Source organism: Coenobita brevimanus, chromosome 103 (assembly GCF_032717465.1).
Source record: "Coenobita brevimanus isolate Jiangsu-jjx chromosome 103, ASM3271746v2, whole genome shotgun sequence".
Taxonomy (NCBI): domain Eukaryota; kingdom Metazoa; phylum Arthropoda; class Malacostraca; order Decapoda; family Coenobitidae; genus Coenobita; species Coenobita brevimanus.
The window spans coordinates 2,079,270-2,097,028 of record NC_137056.1 but is presented as its reverse complement, the minus strand read 5'-3'; the positions used below and the strand labels follow the sequence as shown (position 1 = coordinate 2,097,028).

General features: G+C 39.7%; 1 protein-coding gene across 4 annotated transcripts in view; it reads left to right on the top strand.

The window, feature by feature from the left end:
* LOC145415700 (serine/arginine-rich splicing factor 6-like) overlaps positions 1 to 17,759 on the top strand; it is a 35,814-nt gene that overhangs the window by 11,173 nt on the left and 6,882 nt on the right. For 2 of the 4 annotated variants that reach the window (XM_080284920.1, XM_080284918.1), the window contains exons 2-5: positions 684 to 820; positions 1,153 to 1,223; positions 1,914 to 2,045; positions 14,245 to 14,314. In XM_080284920.1, coding sequence (XP_080141046.1) covers positions 698 to 820; positions 1,153 to 1,223; positions 1,914 to 2,045; positions 14,245 to 14,314 — 396 coding nt within the window. In that variant the 5' untranslated portion in view covers positions 684 to 697. The remainder of the gene's footprint in view (positions 1 to 683; positions 821 to 1,152; positions 1,224 to 1,913; positions 2,046 to 14,244; positions 14,315 to 17,759) is intronic. The other 2 variants (XM_080284921.1, XM_080284919.1) reach the window with 2 other exon arrangements.

The window sequence follows — 17,759 nt, the reverse complement described above, 5'->3', positions numbered from 1 at the left end:
AATGTTATTTGGTTCTTTGATGGTCAGATTGTGCTATTCAGGGTAAGGTTTACAAGGTCCTTTACTCTTCTCAAATGTGTGTAAGAACTATTTAAATCACTGTACTGTTACTTTCATATAATTTTAGTTCCAGTCTGTTAGTTCCTTCACAAAAATAGTTTATCTGGTATTTGACGTTGGGTGAGTTAGTTTTCTCAGACTTTAACAACACTAATACACTATACTACTTTTTAGGTTCAGTAGAGGGAGTCTCCATTTCCTAACTCTATCCATTATTACATACATGTTTAAATGAGCTAACCTAGCCAACCTTCACCGGATGTTATTGTGGGTGCAGTAGTAGGGAGTGTGACAATCCTCTGTCCTTATTGATATGGGAAGCCAGAAAGACCCTTCACCTACCTAGTCATTGGGAGGGGGGGGATCATTATAATTTACATTATTACTCATTCTTTGGACACAGTCTTTTCCAGACAGACATGTTGTTGGCGCCTGCTCCCATCCGGGAGTTCTTGTCTTCAAACAAGATTTTTTTTTTTTTTTTTTTTTTTTTTTTTCTCTCTCTATGACATGTTAATCACATGAATCCACCTTACTAGCATGCTGGGGAACATGAGGGTGTTAATCAGAGCCAGCCACACTTGGTCTTAAATAATGCACAATTTGTCATTATTTTTCTCCAGAAGCAATCGCCTAGATGATGGCGAGGGTGTATGTGGGCGGTCTGCATTACAACTGCCGGGAGCGTGACCTAGAGAAGTTCTTCAAGCGCTATGGCAGGTTGCGTGACTGCTTGATTAAAAACGGATATGGATTTGTGGTAAGTTGAATAATAAATCCATTTTACTGGTTAAAAGCCAGTTGAAGAATTGCAATTATACCACATGCCTGATTACAGAAAGCATGGTGTAACAGTACCGGGCATGTTCAGAATATATTTGAGGCTGGGGAGATCAGCATGGTTGCTGTGTGTAGAGAGCATATAGTTATGTATTGGAAAAAAGGTTTATCAATAGGAAATCCAGCATTTGTCAGCCAGTTAGAAGCCATTATTGTATTGTACACATTCATGGAGAACTATTAGCAGATATTGGAAATAAAGGATATTAATAAGAATATTTCAAAGTGATATGTCTAAATCTTCCTTGGCAGGAGTTTGAAGATGAGAGAGATGCTGACGATGCTGTGTACGAGATGAATGGGAGAGAACTCCTTGGAGAACGGTAAGTTGATTGATGTAATTTCATTGTTAAAGATCTGCCATTGTCCATGGTAACACCGCAGAGAATTATTGTTTATACTGGGAATCTGTCCCTAAGTAAATACTGCACACAAATTTACTGTAGATAGTAATGCATTTGGTAAGATTTATAGTTAGTCTGGGAAAGTATTGATTTTAGAAGTAGTAATTGAGTGAATGTAAACTGTTGGTTAATGCTTTATGCTTGAGGTTGTGAGGAGGAGACTTCATATCACATTGACAGTGACAACATCAAAAAGTTTAGGACACCAGGCAACAATTTATTTGCCTATGGTTATGTTGCAAGTTTTACTGTGAACTTAGAATAGTTTCTTTTGCTTTTGTTTTCATGTAATGTAGTAAGTGGGATACTGTCAGCAATAGTTTAATTATCAGTGAATAGGAAGTTAGTTGTATAGTTTTGGTTGTATATTGCATGAGTGAGATGAATTTGCTTTTGTTGCCATAGATTAAAGTATGAAGTGCATCCCTGAAGAAAGCTGCAAGAAGAATTTATGCAAATGGTCATGTACATGAGGTGAAGTTATGACTGACCGACCTCTATCACTGGGCATGTTGCTGAATCTCCCTTTATCAGTTTTTAGCTTTCTGGACATTATCTCATGTCATTCTTGGGTGGAGAAAAGGGGTCAGGATGATGTTTTTGTTTCAGAGTGACGGTGGAACACGCGCGTGGTCTGCCGAGGCGGGGTGGATACGGGCTGTACGGGCGTGATCGGGACCGTGACCGGCGTCCGGCCTGGCTCGACAGGTACGACGATCCACTGGCACGCCCCCCGCCAAGGTTGTGTCCGTGTGATTTTTGTCGCATGTAACCAGAGCCATGTATAAAAGTCCTGTTTCGGCTGTCACTATTGCACCTACTGGGAAGTACCATGAAAAAGTTGTGTCAGCTGTCTATTTTGCATCCCCCTTGACAGTTAACATCAGGTACTGCATCTCTCTGGATAGTTAACCCCATGCGTTTAAAAACAAATTCATTACTTTCCCTCTACTGCCAGCCATTTATATTCAGCTTGGGGTAGACCTCTCATAGAAATAGTTAAGCCCAGATTTACCCTCCTGTTTAAAAAGTATCTCCCAGGCTGAATAAACCTTTTGGCTGTAGAAAAAGCAAATATCACAGTGAAGGGGTTAATGTCTGAGATGTACTTAGAGGAATGAACTCTTATGTAGTCACTAATTCTTCTAGTGTTGGTGGCTATAGTGATGCTGTGGTGTGCCTGTTTAATCTATCGAGTGGGTCAGCATAGTGTGACCATTCCTTGCTAGACAACATGCCTCTAGTGTTATGATGGTGGGTCAGCATTTTGTTTGACCCTACCCTGCCAAACTACATGCCTATATACCTGGCTCTGCTTGTAATGTAAAGGATTGAGACTTTTTGCCTCCTAACATCCTCAAAATCATGTGTTGTGTTTATCTCGCAGTTGTTTCATGCCAAAGATCACAGTATGGTGTATTATTGTAACTCAGAATAACCCATGACTGATGTTATTTACTACATGGTATGGGAAAATGGGTTAATCCTTTATATAACTAGATGCAGTACAAATATTTGAGTTGTATGATACATGCAAGCCCTTAAAGTTCTGATTTACTTTCATATTCTGTACATGGTTTCTTTTATGGCTTATTTAAAACCCATTCACTCCAGTTATGCAATTTCTAGTTTATTCTTACTTTTTTTTTTTTTACATGTCGGTAGTTTCTTTTACAGCTTTTTGTTCCTGGTCACTGCTGAAAACGGTTTTTAGTCAGTCCTTGCTACCTCCAAATAATATTATCTAGATTGGGAGAGTTTTTGAGTTAGAGATATTAGTTATAGTCTTCATTGCTAGATCTCCCCTAACGTGAATAAAATAATCTGGAGGGAGCAAGACTGTCTCCAAACTGAAAGGATTGATACAGCATGGATTCTTTGATGTCAGCTGTTGCAACTGGCACTTCAGCTCCTTCAGCATGAGGACATACTTTGTACAGTGATCCCTTGGTTGGTTGTTATCACTGCGAGATGAAAATCTGAACTCCTGTTATAGTGCATTTTCCAGCTCATAAAAATCATTATTGTGCACTTGAGTTGGTTTCTGCCAACGATGATGATGCAGTGTCAGTGATTTCTGATGGCTTTGAAGAATTCAAGGGTGAGGACCTGCTCAAGGAGTTAACCCCAGATGGTGGAGACCACTAACTATCCACCCTTTTGCCTGGGAACCCTTTATCTCAAGCCCATCTCCAGGCTGTACAGGAATCTTCCCTATTATGTCCTTTTCATCCCTTTCCATTAACCAAACCATGTCTATCTGTGTTTCTGGTATTTAACATAACTGTTTTATTGGGCCTAAGTTGTTATAAAAGTTAAAATTTGGACTTCTGCTTTGGGTACCTGGTACCATTCAGGATAAATCTCATAGGTTCTGTGTAAAGTAGATGCGCAGTTTAACAACCTAATGCAGCCAATCCCCATTACATTTATCTCGAATTTTCCACTAAATTGAATTCTTTAACTGAGGCTCAATATAAGGGAAAATTTTCCGGCATTTTGAGGCACTTTCTGCTAAATCCTTGAAGGCAACCTAAACCTAGCAAACAATGCTAACTCTTTGTGCTACACACAGCAGTCTGAACTTTGTGTGTGTGTGTGTCCGTCCGACTCTGGGCATAGGCTTCACAGCCTGCTCTCAAGGCCCAGTAGTCCTCCTACATTCCATACACCTCTACATGCCACCACTTTGGCGCAAAGACCCACCATCCTTATTGAACACATGATACAGGACTGGTGTGTTGGTATTAGCAGGGGTGTTTTTGCAAGATGTTGGTGGGTCTTCTGGTAGATTAGTAAAGTCTGCTTTTTATGAAATTCAAATCCTTAAACTGTTCCCTGCCCTAGCGGGGATTTGAACCTGGGTCCGGTAGGACTGCGGGCTACCTCTCTATCGATTGAGCCACCGCCTCCCCCAATGTATTATTGTACAGTAACCCTCCCAAATTAGCAAGGGTTACGTTCCAAACCCACTCGCTAATTCTTGAAATTCGCTGATTCTTGACGCCTTCCTGAAAATGACATTTACCAGTAATTGCATAGCCTAGGAACCACTGATACTGTACTGTAATGTTATGCATTATCCACAAATAAATGTTTCTTGCTAAATCTGTTTCCCCCTTGTTTTTAGCTGTTCGGCAGTGACAACTTTGTTTGATTCATCAGTGTAATGGCGGAAGGGACTGTCCTAAGTGTTAAGCTAAACCTAGCCTAACCTAGTTTGACTAACTAACAGGTTAACTAAACCTAACCTAACCTAACCTACATTTGGGAAATTGGGAACGAAATCCGTATTTGAGTATGTAGAGTAAGCTTCTTCCAATGTGCCAGAAACAAACAGTCGTAGGTATGGTTTAACCACTTAACCTGTCAGTGGTCGTGGGTTAAGAAATTTGCGTGCACCCGTGGCCAGCCCCGAAACAATTTTTTAAGTTCTAAAATCAATCTATTTTTTGTCAAGATGTGAAGAGAATTGTCTGGCTTACCTAGCTTCCCCCCCCCCCCCCCTCCAAACCTATCTTGTGATTTTTCTGTGATTCATGGAAGACGTCATAAAATTATGGTGCATGTGCCGTACGGGCAAAAATATCTGAAATTAAGTGACCGGCTGACAGCTTGGGATGGTAGCATAGTCGTGTAAACCTACCAGTGACCTTTGTTCCCTTCCCATAATTGTTCTGCTTTATGTAGCTCGAGTAAACTCTGTCATAGACACCGGTACTGTATAGGATTGTTCGGCATGTTGGGTTATTAGGGTTAGTGGAATACATTATTGCTTGTATTGATACTCTCATATACCTGTGCACACAAAATGAACAAAAGAATGAGCGCTAAGTGTACGTTAAACTTTCAGCAGAAAGACCTTACCGATTCAATTCATGCTCTTCCAGTTTATTTTCTGTATTTTTCAAACAACATACTGTATAGTATTTAGGAAATCGCTAGTTAGTGAAGTCGTTCATTATGAGTTCGGCAGTTATGGGGTTCTTCAGTATATGGAATTTTCTAAATGGAATTATGCTCATTTTATTGGAAATTTTCCCCTAAATGGGCAAAAAATACTGGGAAAAATTATTCCGGTATCTTGGGCTTCCATTAAATCAGTGTTCGTTAAATTGAGCATCTGCTGTATTTGTTACTGCACAGTTCCATTATCATGTGCCATGATTGGTACCATTTATGTGTGATAGCCAAGTGATCAGTGTACATTACTCCAGCTCATCATGGAAATTTTAGGCCTTCAAAAAACTGTAACATGTTGAAAACATTGTCTTCACAAAAACATGTAGCATTGTTGGAGGAATAATGGTAGTTCTTTGCAGTGCTGAAATTATTCTGATTAAGCTTGGCTGTGTGTGTGTGTGAGAGAGAGAGAGAACTAATTTTACTGATGATTTTGAAGAATGTTTAGTTGATTGAATTTGGTACCATTAACTTGGTTACTGTAAAGATCTATCTATCTATCTATCTATAGCCCGACGCCCTAATCCCGCAAAGGGTGGCCGCAGACAAAACGCCTCCAAGTTGCTCTGTCACCCACCATTTGACTACACTCCCCCCAAATCACCCCTCCCCCCTCCCTCATATACCTCTCAACTCCATCCCTCCACCTCATCCTCGGTCTACCTCTCCCTCTCCCTCCCTCCACCTCACCTACATACACCCTCTTAGTCAGTCTTTCATTCTCCATTCTCTTCACATGTCCAAACCACCTCAGTGTATTTCTCCTAATCTTCTCAACCACATCCACATCCATCCCACAGCGTTCCTTCACTTCTTCATTCGTCAATCTGTCCCTCCACGTCACTCCACATGCTCCTCTCAAGTAACTCATTTCCATTGCTCTCACTCTTGACTTGTTCCCCTTTTTGCAAAGATGTGTTGTTTAAATTAGGAAGTACTTTGTGCACTATGTGAATGAAAGTAATCTCTCTTAACTCTATCGCAACAAAGATCTACCTTCATCTGAATTTGTCCAGTGGTAGTTGATGGTAGACCTCCCTCCCAAAACTGAGGCGGTATTCATATTACAGATATAGGTATTTTAATTCTTGGCAGCCATTGACAGAGCAACAATCCTGTAAGCCATTTTGTCCCCATCAGTTATGGTGCCCTTGCATACACCATAGCACCAGTACACTATGTTCTCTCTTAGCCACCAAAGGAAATTGCTGTACCTTCTCAGGCCATGATGGATTCATTAGTGAATGTGCAGTGGTAAAATTCTTAGACTGTTGAGTGGAAGTTGTAGGTGATTATTATCCACTACAGACTCTTTAAGAGGTATGATACTGTTTGGACAAAGGTCCTTTTTCATTGTATACAGTAGCTCCATGGGTAAAGTAGTAGTAGCAAAGTTTGAAAGTGTCATAGTTACACTCATCGTTAAGTTATGCATGAACGTAAATGGCTGGGCAGTACTGAGCATGTCTAGCTCCTTTGTGACTTTCAGGTCCTGGCATTTGAAATGTTCTCCATTATTGCTTGCTTAGCTAGGATGGTATAATGAGGTCTTTGTAAACGAAGTTGAATGTGGGAGAGGTGGTAAGCTGAGATATATGTATGTAATAAGGAATGTTTGAAAAAATGAAGATGGAAGTTGAAGCAAGAGAAAGACTTGAATGGATGAAGATAGCAAAGAGAACAACATTCAGATGTTGTATTTATTTTTCAGTTGACAATGTATTTCTCATTATGTTTGTGAAGCAGCATGTGGTTGGTTCTGCCTATGGAATGGATCAGTGAATTCTAGCAGTTTTCCCAGTTAGCTTCCTCTGGCATCTTGAGTGACTGCCACTAGCATCCATTTACCAGTCCAAGCCAAAAACCGCGAGGAGAATGGAGTGTTCACTTGTAGACTGTTCAAACCCGTGGATTGCACAATTACTCTCTTTTTTTTTTTTTTTTTTTTTTTTTTTTTTTTAATCCCACCCTGTGGTGTGCAAAAAATGTAGGATTATATATATATATATATATATATATATATATATATATATATATATGTATGTATGTATGTATTATAAACTTGAAGATAAACATCCAGGGCATCGTCTGGTTATTTAAAAAAAAAAAAAAAAAAAAAAAAAAAAAAAAAGGTCTTTGCGTAGCTTTGTTCATAAGTTTGCATGGGAGTGGAGTAGGTAGCGGTGATGCTTGGCCAGCACAGCCTGATCTGTGGCTCACAATGCGACGCTACCCTGCCTGAGCTGTGGTTTGCAATTCGTGGGTTAAGGGCATTTTTCAGTGTTATGCAACTTGCAGTTTTCATTTTTACAACTTCTTGCAGTAGTAAGCTAGTAAAGTTGTCTTAATGTCTTTCATGGTACTTATGATTGCTACAACTAGTTACCAGTCTTCATAATTCTCATTAGATTATTGTACAACCATGAGATGCAGTTTTTGTTGTTTTGTAACCAGTTAGTGTAGTAAATTACATGTCACTTTCATAATTAGTGTCTTGAAGATTTTTATTGTCATATTGTAGGGGGTGCACCGGATCACACTAGAGTAAAATATTCTCTCATTTAAGAGTAAAAACACCCCTGATGCCATCATGGAGTGACTAGATCTAAGTCCCTTGTAGGCATTGAAAGGGTGGAGTAGTGAGTAAATGGATATAGTTACCACCCAGTTTACCCGAGGGTTGTGTTCTTTAACCAGTCATGCCATTTAAACATGATTATCCCATAATAATTAAAGGTGCAAGGTCTGTCCTAAAAGACACTGAACACTTAATAAAATGCATCAACTAAACAAGGTCTGTCCAAAAAGAAACTGAACTTTTTAAATAACGCATGAGCTAACCATAGTCGAGTGATTGTGATGGGAGTGCTGTATAGCAGCAACTCTGAGCTTTAGTCTAATGCAAGCTGCATCACACCACATGACTTAGTAATTGAGGTACACGTGCTTAATTGAACATGTGTTTAGTGCACTCTGATTTGTTGCAAGTTGAACAATAAAGGCTGTTGAAGAGCAACATGTTTGTGTGAAATTGTTTCAAATTGGGAATAGCTTTTGTGGAGACATAAGATGTTGCAGCAGGCTTATGGGGAGGATTGTTTTAGCCATACTCAGTGTCACTACTAGTTCCAGTGATTCAAATTGGGAAGAGCATCTACCAAAGATGATCCCAAATCTGGACGGCCTTCCATGTGAAGAAAGGACAATTACATTTACATGCTGTGATCTGTGAAAATTGTTGCTTGAGTGTCTGTGTTTCCCAAGTAGGCATCTGTAAGTTTGTGCCACAAAATGTTAACCAAAAAAATTAAAAAGTTGCTTCGTATTGCCGCAAAATTTGAACCATTACTGCTAACAGGTGAGGGGAAAAAAAAAAAAAACAAACAAAGAAAAGACATGTCACAGAGTCAGGAGTTGTTGGATTGTTCAAATGCTGATGAAAACTTTGACAAATGTCATGGCAGGTGATGAAACATAGTGTATGGCAGCGATGTTGATGCAAGTATATGGCAGTGATATCGATGCAAAGGTTGTTGCGGTGGGTTGGAACATCCCCCCCCCCTCCCCCGCCCCGAGAGAGAGAGAGAGAGAGAGAGAGAGAGCACACGTCTGAGTCGCTCAGTTGTGAAGGTTGTGTTGAGCATCTGTTTTTGTTAGTAGGGCGTTGTTCACTGTGAGTTTGTTCCACGTCGTCAGTCAGTGAAGCGTTATACAGTGCTTGAACGTCCTGAAGTGTTTGAGGGAGGCAGTGCAAAGGAAGAAGCCTGAGGCATGGAAAACCAATACCTGGATGCTGTACCATGACATTACGTTTTGGCAAAGCATGAGACTACTGTTGTCCCCCAGCTGCCCTACTCCAAATTTGGTCCCTGTGGACACCCACTCCCACCTCCCATTTGAAATTCACCTTGAAGGTCGCCACTGATTTCAGACATCATAAGGGAAGAAAATTTGCCAGGTGCACAAATACACATTGACTCAAACATTTGAACCTCGATGACTGAGTGATGTGACGTGATGCAGCTAGTATTAGACTGAAACCCCAAGTCGCCACACCACAGTGCTTCCATCGCCGTCATGCTATGCCAGCAATTATTGGGGACAGGGTCTGGTTGTAAAACATTGTGATTACTGTACATACTCTACAGAGAGTTTATTTACCACTGTGTACATGGTGTAAGATGGTTTTCTTACAATATTCAAAATATATATCACCCAGAAACAAGGCATTTTTGGCACGTTTATAGCTGTTTCTGTGAGCTGAAATGGCTGGCAGTATAAAGCGATCATCACACTGGTGAGTGATGTGATTTGTCCCTCACTGCCTAACAACAAAGACAAACTGCAAATTGATTTTTTTGCTAATGTCAGAATAATTAACTACATTCAGAAGATGGTACCATAAATGGCATGGTGAAGTGTGATAACAAATGTTTCCCATGGCAAGGCAATGGAGTTTGAATAATGCCCCCCCCCCCTCCTTCTATCTGTAGCCAGATGCCATAATCCTGAAAGGGGTGGCCATATGTCTTTTAGTTAATTGTTTTATGGGGAGGGGCGCTAACCTTCCTCCAACCCACTTGCTGACATGTAGGGAACACGTATTGGTTGGTTATATGCTTACCACCCGGCATTGTAAATGGTTTCCTTGCTTATAGGAAACCATTAGGCTTGTCACTCAATGTAAAGCCATCTGAGAAGGAAAGTAAAGTAAAGTGACAGGAAAGATCGGAGAAATAGGAAGACAGGAGGGCAGACGCAGAAAAAGAATTATAAAAGTGCGAAGTTGGCAGCACTACATTGAGTGGTCGATGGTCGTTGCCCCCCCTCCCCCCCCCCCCTTTTTTTTTTACACCAGAAGTCGTTGCCCCCCCCCCCCCCCCCCCCTTTTTTTAACCAGAAGACTTTTTTTTTTTTTTTTTTTTTTTTTTTTTTAAGAACATAAAAGTAAGAGGCTTTCTTTTTTTACCAGAAAACAATAATAGGCTTTTTAAAATATATTTTAAATACAGAACTGATATTAAGCCCATTTGGGTACTGATCACAGAGGCAGACCACAGACGAAGTTTCTTTCCCATTCATGTTGCAAGCAGACTCTTGCTGACTTGGTCATTTTGACTAGCAGTTGGAATTAAGGTCATTTATAGCCCAGTTTTATGCCACCTGAAGTTGGGATCCCTCACATTTTTGTGCTGTTTAGAAAAATAATATTTAAATCAAGGATGTATTTTGTACTGATTGTTATTTTTCAAAATGTAATTTAATCTTGTGTAAATGAAGTTTTTTTTTTTTTTTTTTTTTTTTTTTTTTTTTTTAATGGGGCTCCATTGAGAGCTTGCTAGCCATGTCTTGACTTATCCAGCTTATTTGCTGTGTACTAAAATTTTCATTTGGGTTGAACATTGAAAAACCATCAGACAAACTGGAATAAGGCATAAAAGGTGGAAATGCAGTCAGTGGGTTAACCCTTACACCGCAGGCTTGTTTTGCTTTGACTTGCAGCTCCCGCGGGCATATTCGCGCTCCGACAGACTCTAAAAATATTTTGCCAAAAATCAGTTATTAGTCCTAGAATATTAAAATCACATATACTTATGGCACATACCTTCAGCTTTCTCCTTGGGTGTTTGTTGAGACTTCGGCAAGTACCGTAGGACTTGTGGAGACCTCTGAAGTTGGGTAACGAAGTCTCCACTATACACTTCCCGACAACTTGTAATATGATTACCACAGCCTGATATTATCACTAGAAACACTAATCTATGATTCTCAAATAGTTTGGAATCCATACTCCCCCAAAAAGACAGTGAAAGCAATGAAAATTACGAGGGCGTATGACCATCCCACTTCCGATCATTCGCCGCTAGTGTTGTCTATTATTCATAAAAACACTCACAGTTTATATTTCTGTTACTGTATAACACTTATATATATCTACAGTCTTTATCCATAAGTTTCCTTCAGTAATAGTAGTTTATTGTCACTGTAGGGATTCAATTTCTTTCAGTAAAATACGTAGCATTCACTTTCTCGTCCTGTATGCTAGCATTGAGAGTGAATGTCACTTTCACCTTCACTCTCATAACTCATAGTATTCATACATGCTAGAGTGAAACTTTCACTTTCATTACTCCTAGTATATATAATCGTATTCCTATAATACCAGTCATTTACATTTCAATTTACGTTCTCTACTTTATTTACATTATTCACATATTGATTTTATTTACAGTGTGTTATGCACTGTCACTTGAAGTAACTTATAAAACTATTTTCCACTGTTCACTTATATTTACATTCATTGCTTTCGTGCTGTTTGCACATTATTTACACTTTATTTACAATTCCACTTTTTTTTTTTTTTTTTTTTTTTTTTTTTTTTTTTTTTTAAATGAGAGGAAGAAGGAACCAAAGGCAATGAGCCCGCAATACTGTTCCCTCCAAGAGAAAAACAAAATACAAGAGAGAGCCAAATTCAAGATCCATTCATTTCGAGATGCCTGGACACACTGCGTTTGAAAGACTGGAGATCATAGGTAGCAGGAAATACAGACAGAGGGAGACAGTTCCAGAGTTGACCTGTTGCATAAATGAAGGACTGGGAGTAACGGTTAACTCTTGCATTAGAGAGTTGGACAGAAAAGGGGTGAGAGTTTGCTGCTAGACGGGTGCTACGGGCCCGTCGTAGAAGTGGAGGAATGCATACAGACAGTTCAGAGGAACAGTGACCATTGAAGTAGCGATAGAAAAGAGATAAAGATGCAACACTGTGGCGAAGAGACAGAGGTTGAAGGGAGTCAGTAAGAGGGGGAGAGTTAATGAGACGAAAAGCCTTTGACTCTACCCTATTGAGAAGAGCTGTATGTGGGGAGCCGCCCCATACATGAGAGTTATACTCCACACAGGGGTGGATAAAACCCCTGTATAGAGTCAACAATTGTGCAGGGGTCAAGAAGGAATGGAGTCGGCTTAGCACACCCAATCGCTTGGAAGCAAATTTTACAAGAGATGTAATATGATCTTTCCAAGACAAATCACGAGCAAATGAAACCTGAAGCATGTTCAACAATGATGCAGGATTAAGTTGAGTATTATTAAACATAAGTGGGTATAACTGTGGAAGATTTTGTCGGGTTGATAGGTGCAAAAACTGAGTCTTTGATGCATTAAAAACAACCAGATTATTTTTACCCCAGTCAGAGATACGAGCCAAGTCAGACATTAGATGTGCACTGTTTTACTCAATAAAAAGATCATAGTCACTCTCTATCATTTGTCAGCCCTTTACCTCTTTCCACACGAGGTTTAGTAGGGGGTAAAGGTCACAAGGCCCTTTGCATGGGGCTGTAAAACGGCGGAAGTTAGCAGGAGCAAATCAGACATACTTCCACTTTCAAAGACGACAGTGAACTGATAGTGGTGGTCTCCTGCCGCCTGGCTAGGGTAGGTGCAATACTACCAACTTCAGCCCTATGAGACCTGCTCATATATAGCAATGAAATGATTGGCAGGAAACCAAGACAATACATAATAAATTAGGTAGTTCCAGGTGAATGTAATCACTTAGGCTTCTCCCTTCCCTCCTTATATGTATATTTATTACGAAAATAGATTATACGGCATATTTCAAGGGGAAATAAACAGTGAAAATTAGCAAACGAGTGCATGTGAGGTGTTGTCAGGTGATAATTAGCCAATTCCAGGTGTATGGCACTATCACTTACCTTATTTCTTTTTTGTATATATTATTTGGTATAAGAATAGGGCATAGGGCTTATTTCAATGGATGAAATCAGTGGAAAATTCCAGGGAAGATTTACTTAGCGTAGAATACAGTGTGGTGGCCTGCAACAATTAGGTAGTACCAGGTGAATGTAAATATCACTTAGGCTTCTCCCTTCCTTTCTTATATATATTTTTATTACGAAAATAGATTATACGGCATATATCAAGGGGAAATAAACAGCGAAAATTAGCGAACGAGTGCACGTGAGGTGTTGTCAGGTGATAATTTGCCAATTCTAGGTGTATGGCACTCTCACTTACCTTATTTCTTTCTTGTATATATTATTTGGTATAAGAATAGGGCATAGGGCTTATTTCAATGGATGAAATAAGTGAAAAATTCCGGGAAAGATTTACTTAGCGTAGCACGGCCGGGCAGGCGAGAGGATAGGGTAATGGAGGGGAGGTAGGGAGGGGAGTCAAGAATGGGGAGAAATGGCTAAATTGTCAACAATGGATGGGAGTACAGATGAGATTAGGAGTGCTGACTAGTGTTGGACATTAGCAGTACTGATAAATGATACAAGCCACCACTTCAAAGCCCGGGCGAATTCAAAATAACACAGAATCACAAAATTGTCGCCCTGCGGTATGATCCCTTGCTCCCAAGCGTCACGAAAGTGACACCCCGCGGTTAAGGGGTTAAGGAATGTGTCAGAAAAGTGTGCCTTCAGGTGATGACTTATTGACAAACTAAGTTGTGTACTATAATCCAAGAAATTATATACATGTTAGTGGTAACCATAAAGCCAGTAAATGGGTGCCAAGTGGTCAGAAAAGTGTGCCTTCAGGTGATGACTTATTGACAAACTAAGTTGTGTACTATAATCCAAGAAATTATATACATGTTAGTGGTAACCATAAAGCCAGTAAATGGGTGCCAAGTGGTCTGTTTGATTAATAGCACTCTAAACTTAGGGTTCAAGCTCAAGTGTGACTACAGGTTGCTGTTTGGATGGATTACTGGTCACCCCATGGGTGTAGCTGATTTGTTTTCATACTGACAGCCTTTGAACATTGACTTAAAGCCCTTGATAAAACCAGTTTCTCTCTCTCTCTCTCTCTCTCTCTCTCTCTCAATCAGAACTTTAGGGGCTTTGTTGCATCTGATAATTGATATATTTATGATATTGGTTTTGACATACGCTGTGACAGTGCATGAGTATGTGACTAACAGATTTGCTTGTGGCAGGTATGGCCCACCAACTAGAACACCGTACCGTGTCATCGTCGAGAACTTGTCATCACGTATTAGCTGGCAGGTGAGTCTTTGATCTCTCGTGTCCTCTCACCTCCATGACAGTCACTCATATGCACCTTTCCCACACAGGCAACAAAGGGGAGAAGGAATCTTTAGGTCCTGGAGTCGGGCGCCTCACCTTGTCCATCTTGGGTAACGAGCAGACATGGGCATATGTTGTTTTCAAGAGGAATTTATTTCTACAATGATGGGTTAGCTTTGTGTGCAGATCACTGACATTGTCAGATTGGAACTAGAGTTTCTCAAGATTGCAGTATATCTGCTGAAGTAAGGAAGATACGGTCAAGAAGTCTTTGGAGCGAACTTCAAGAATGCAGTAATGGAAGTTGGATTGGCTGCATATTTTTAATTTTTCTTGAAAAGATAGTTGCATATATGTGTTGTAGTTTGACCATTTCATGTAGTGAATTACTTGTAGATTCTAGTGTAGAAGAACATTTACAAGTGATTTTTGTAACTTGTATTTTGGTTATTCTTATCAAGTATTCGTGCTTTTCTTATTCGAGATGCCATTTTTCATAGATAATTTGTGAAATTCATGTTCATGGCCAGTTTAACTTATAAGTGTTTCACAGTTGAATTGTTCCTAATATTTAAGCAAAAGATGAAATTAAACTTGAATTTAAAAAAGTGCTACAATATTTTTGGCATCTTTGCTTCTATTTTTTTTTTATTCAGAAGGTTACTTCTACCACCCATGCAAGAAATGTCAGTAATGGAACCCTTAACCCCTTCACTAAGATGATAAATTTTATATTCTTGCTGCCTCCAGTTGGAGCTATTCAGCTTAGGAGATAATTAAAATTGTATGTGCTAATACAGCCTTCAGTAAACTCTTCAGTATGAAATACTTTTCCCATGTTGAAATAGTCATTTGGAGGGAGTGAGAAGTGAATATTATGTCATCAGAATGAAAGGGTTAATATTGCATGAATGTTGGTCAGTCCCCTAAGGCATCAGAGCCTGTTGTGCTAGAAAATGTCCATTAGGAGTGATCTGGCTAAATGTAATAAGTTTTTTTTTAAGGACCTAATGATAGCAGTGGAGCTGGAGACGCCTCAGTGTTACAGCATCGTATGTGAACCTTCCCAAAGTCTTGAAGGTGTTATTGGGCAGTTCAAAATAATGCGAGGCTGCTGCTGCATACTCAAGAGCATGCTCTTTGTCCCAGAGTCTCAAGATGGAACTATGTTGGGTGGCATCTTTGAATTCTCTCCTGATTTGCAGTCCCAAGTAGCAGCAAGAAGTCTGATCAGTAGAAGCCTTGGTTCCTATTACCAGATAACTTATTCCAAATAATCTAATTGCTGTGATGAAATAATCAAATAGCTGTGGTGAAGGAGATGCCATATCTTGGATAAAGGACAAGATCAAGATTGAGAAGGACAAATTTGGTACAGCAACTTACATTACACCTATCCGTCCCTGCTCCATCTACAACCCAGTATTCCCTGCACACTGAAGTTACCAATTGTAGTTGAGGGTGTGGACATTATTTACTAGAGTAATGGAAACTACTACTCTTCACTACAAGTTTAGAGTGGAATCTACGAGACAGCACCTTCAGTGGATTTATCATGCTGTGGCTACTTTCCCGTCATCGGCAATGGGGTTTCAGTGATTATGCTCTGCTTTCAAGACTTCCAACAATATATGCCATAGTGTGATACTGTGCTCTCAACTTTACCTTCCCTTCTGTGTACCCTCCCTTCAGAGAGTCGGGAAATAGTGGCCACATAAGCTACGAAAAAGACATGGTATTGTGGACTGCCAGCACATCTGTGGCCATTGGATGAGTAATTAGATGGCTTGTCATTTTGGTGTGGGGGAAATTCTTTTGAATTTCCGTTGTTCTCAGTCAGCGTAAAAAGTGAGTCTTGTTGCTGATCATCGTCCAGGCCTGGTGGTAGTATCACAGGGAGGCAGTTCTTGTCACAGTAGCAGCTAAACAGCTGACCACTTTTCCTGTTTCGGTGGAAATGTTTTATTATTGCAGGCTTTATAGTCTTCTTTCCCTGCTTTACCCCAGTTCATTCTTTCTGTTGTCTCTTGTCATTAGTACATAACCTCCCCACCCCTACATCAACATGCACAATAATGCAAATTTAGTATTGTATACTTGTGTTATCAGTGCATTCCCCACATATAGTATATTCGGAAACAGCACGAACGTAATGAAATAACTCAAGAGTTATTGAATGTCCCTGTAGAGCTGATAATCACCCCACAGAGGAGGATAAAACTAAGATTATGTAAAAGTCTAGCTTAAGTAAGTTGGATTAAAAAGTCAGAAATTAGTATCTTTATGCAAAACTCCTTGCATAATGCATTTTGGGTTCTCTTTGATGCCAAGGGTTACAAACATTTCATCACATTCAAACCAGTTCCCTAAAGTCACTTTTAAAACTTGACAACTTACCGTTTCTCTGACAAACATGATCCATCTGACTGAGATCCAAGTATTTTGGGTTTCATGTAGTTTCACATATCTTCCTAACAAAATCATTTGGTTATAGAGCAGAATCAGAATATTGTAGATTAAGGAAGTTTTCTGGCAGAATGTTTTAAGTCTTCAGTGTTTATCGTGGAGGATCCTGAATCCAGTACGTAAGACTTTCAAGTAAATGCTTGATGTTTGGTCGACATTTTCACTTAGGATTTTATGCTGCTGCTCCTTCTGAATGTAGTGGACACTGCTGTACCATTGTTCCATTCAAGCATTTAATAGTCCTTCAATATTAATTTCTTCAGCAAACAGGACTGTAACCAGAGGATTGGTTGACAAAGTTTTGTACCACCAAGAAATGTGTTGCACTAATAGTTAAGGATTTCACCTTCCAGGTAGCTGAATCACATTTAGATCTATCCTGCAGTTAAAATTCCAGACCATGTTTGTTAATAGAATGATTGTTATTGAAACCTGTCACTTGCAGTGGTTGATCCTTCACCTAGTAAGGTTTTTAACATCTTGAGAAGTTTTCAACTCATCCAGTCATTAACATCTCAGCCTCACAGGAATAAGGTTGTTAGGCCCCACCCACTTCGTGTCCACACCCCTGGAAGGCATAATCACGCTGACCTGAGAGGCCTCAACTCCCTAAACTTCGCGTTTTATTTGCCATTGCTGACTGGGAGGTATGGGCGCAAGAGGACCAATACTTAGATGTATTAGATTTGCAGTGTCATATAGGAGAGGGTTGTAGTACACTTTGTACATACAGTACAGTATTTGCATGTTTAGTGAAAAAAAAAAAAAAGCTAAAAGTATTTACTGAGTAATATCATAGAAGCAAAGGAGTCATCTACAGTGAGTTAAAATGGGAATTGTGATGGATTTCGGGGTAAATTCTAATAACAGAAATAGCAAGCCATTTCAAACCTGGTAAAACAAAGCCTTTCTTGCAAAGCATTATTAAAAAAAAAGAAAGGTGCACTCAAATGTTAAA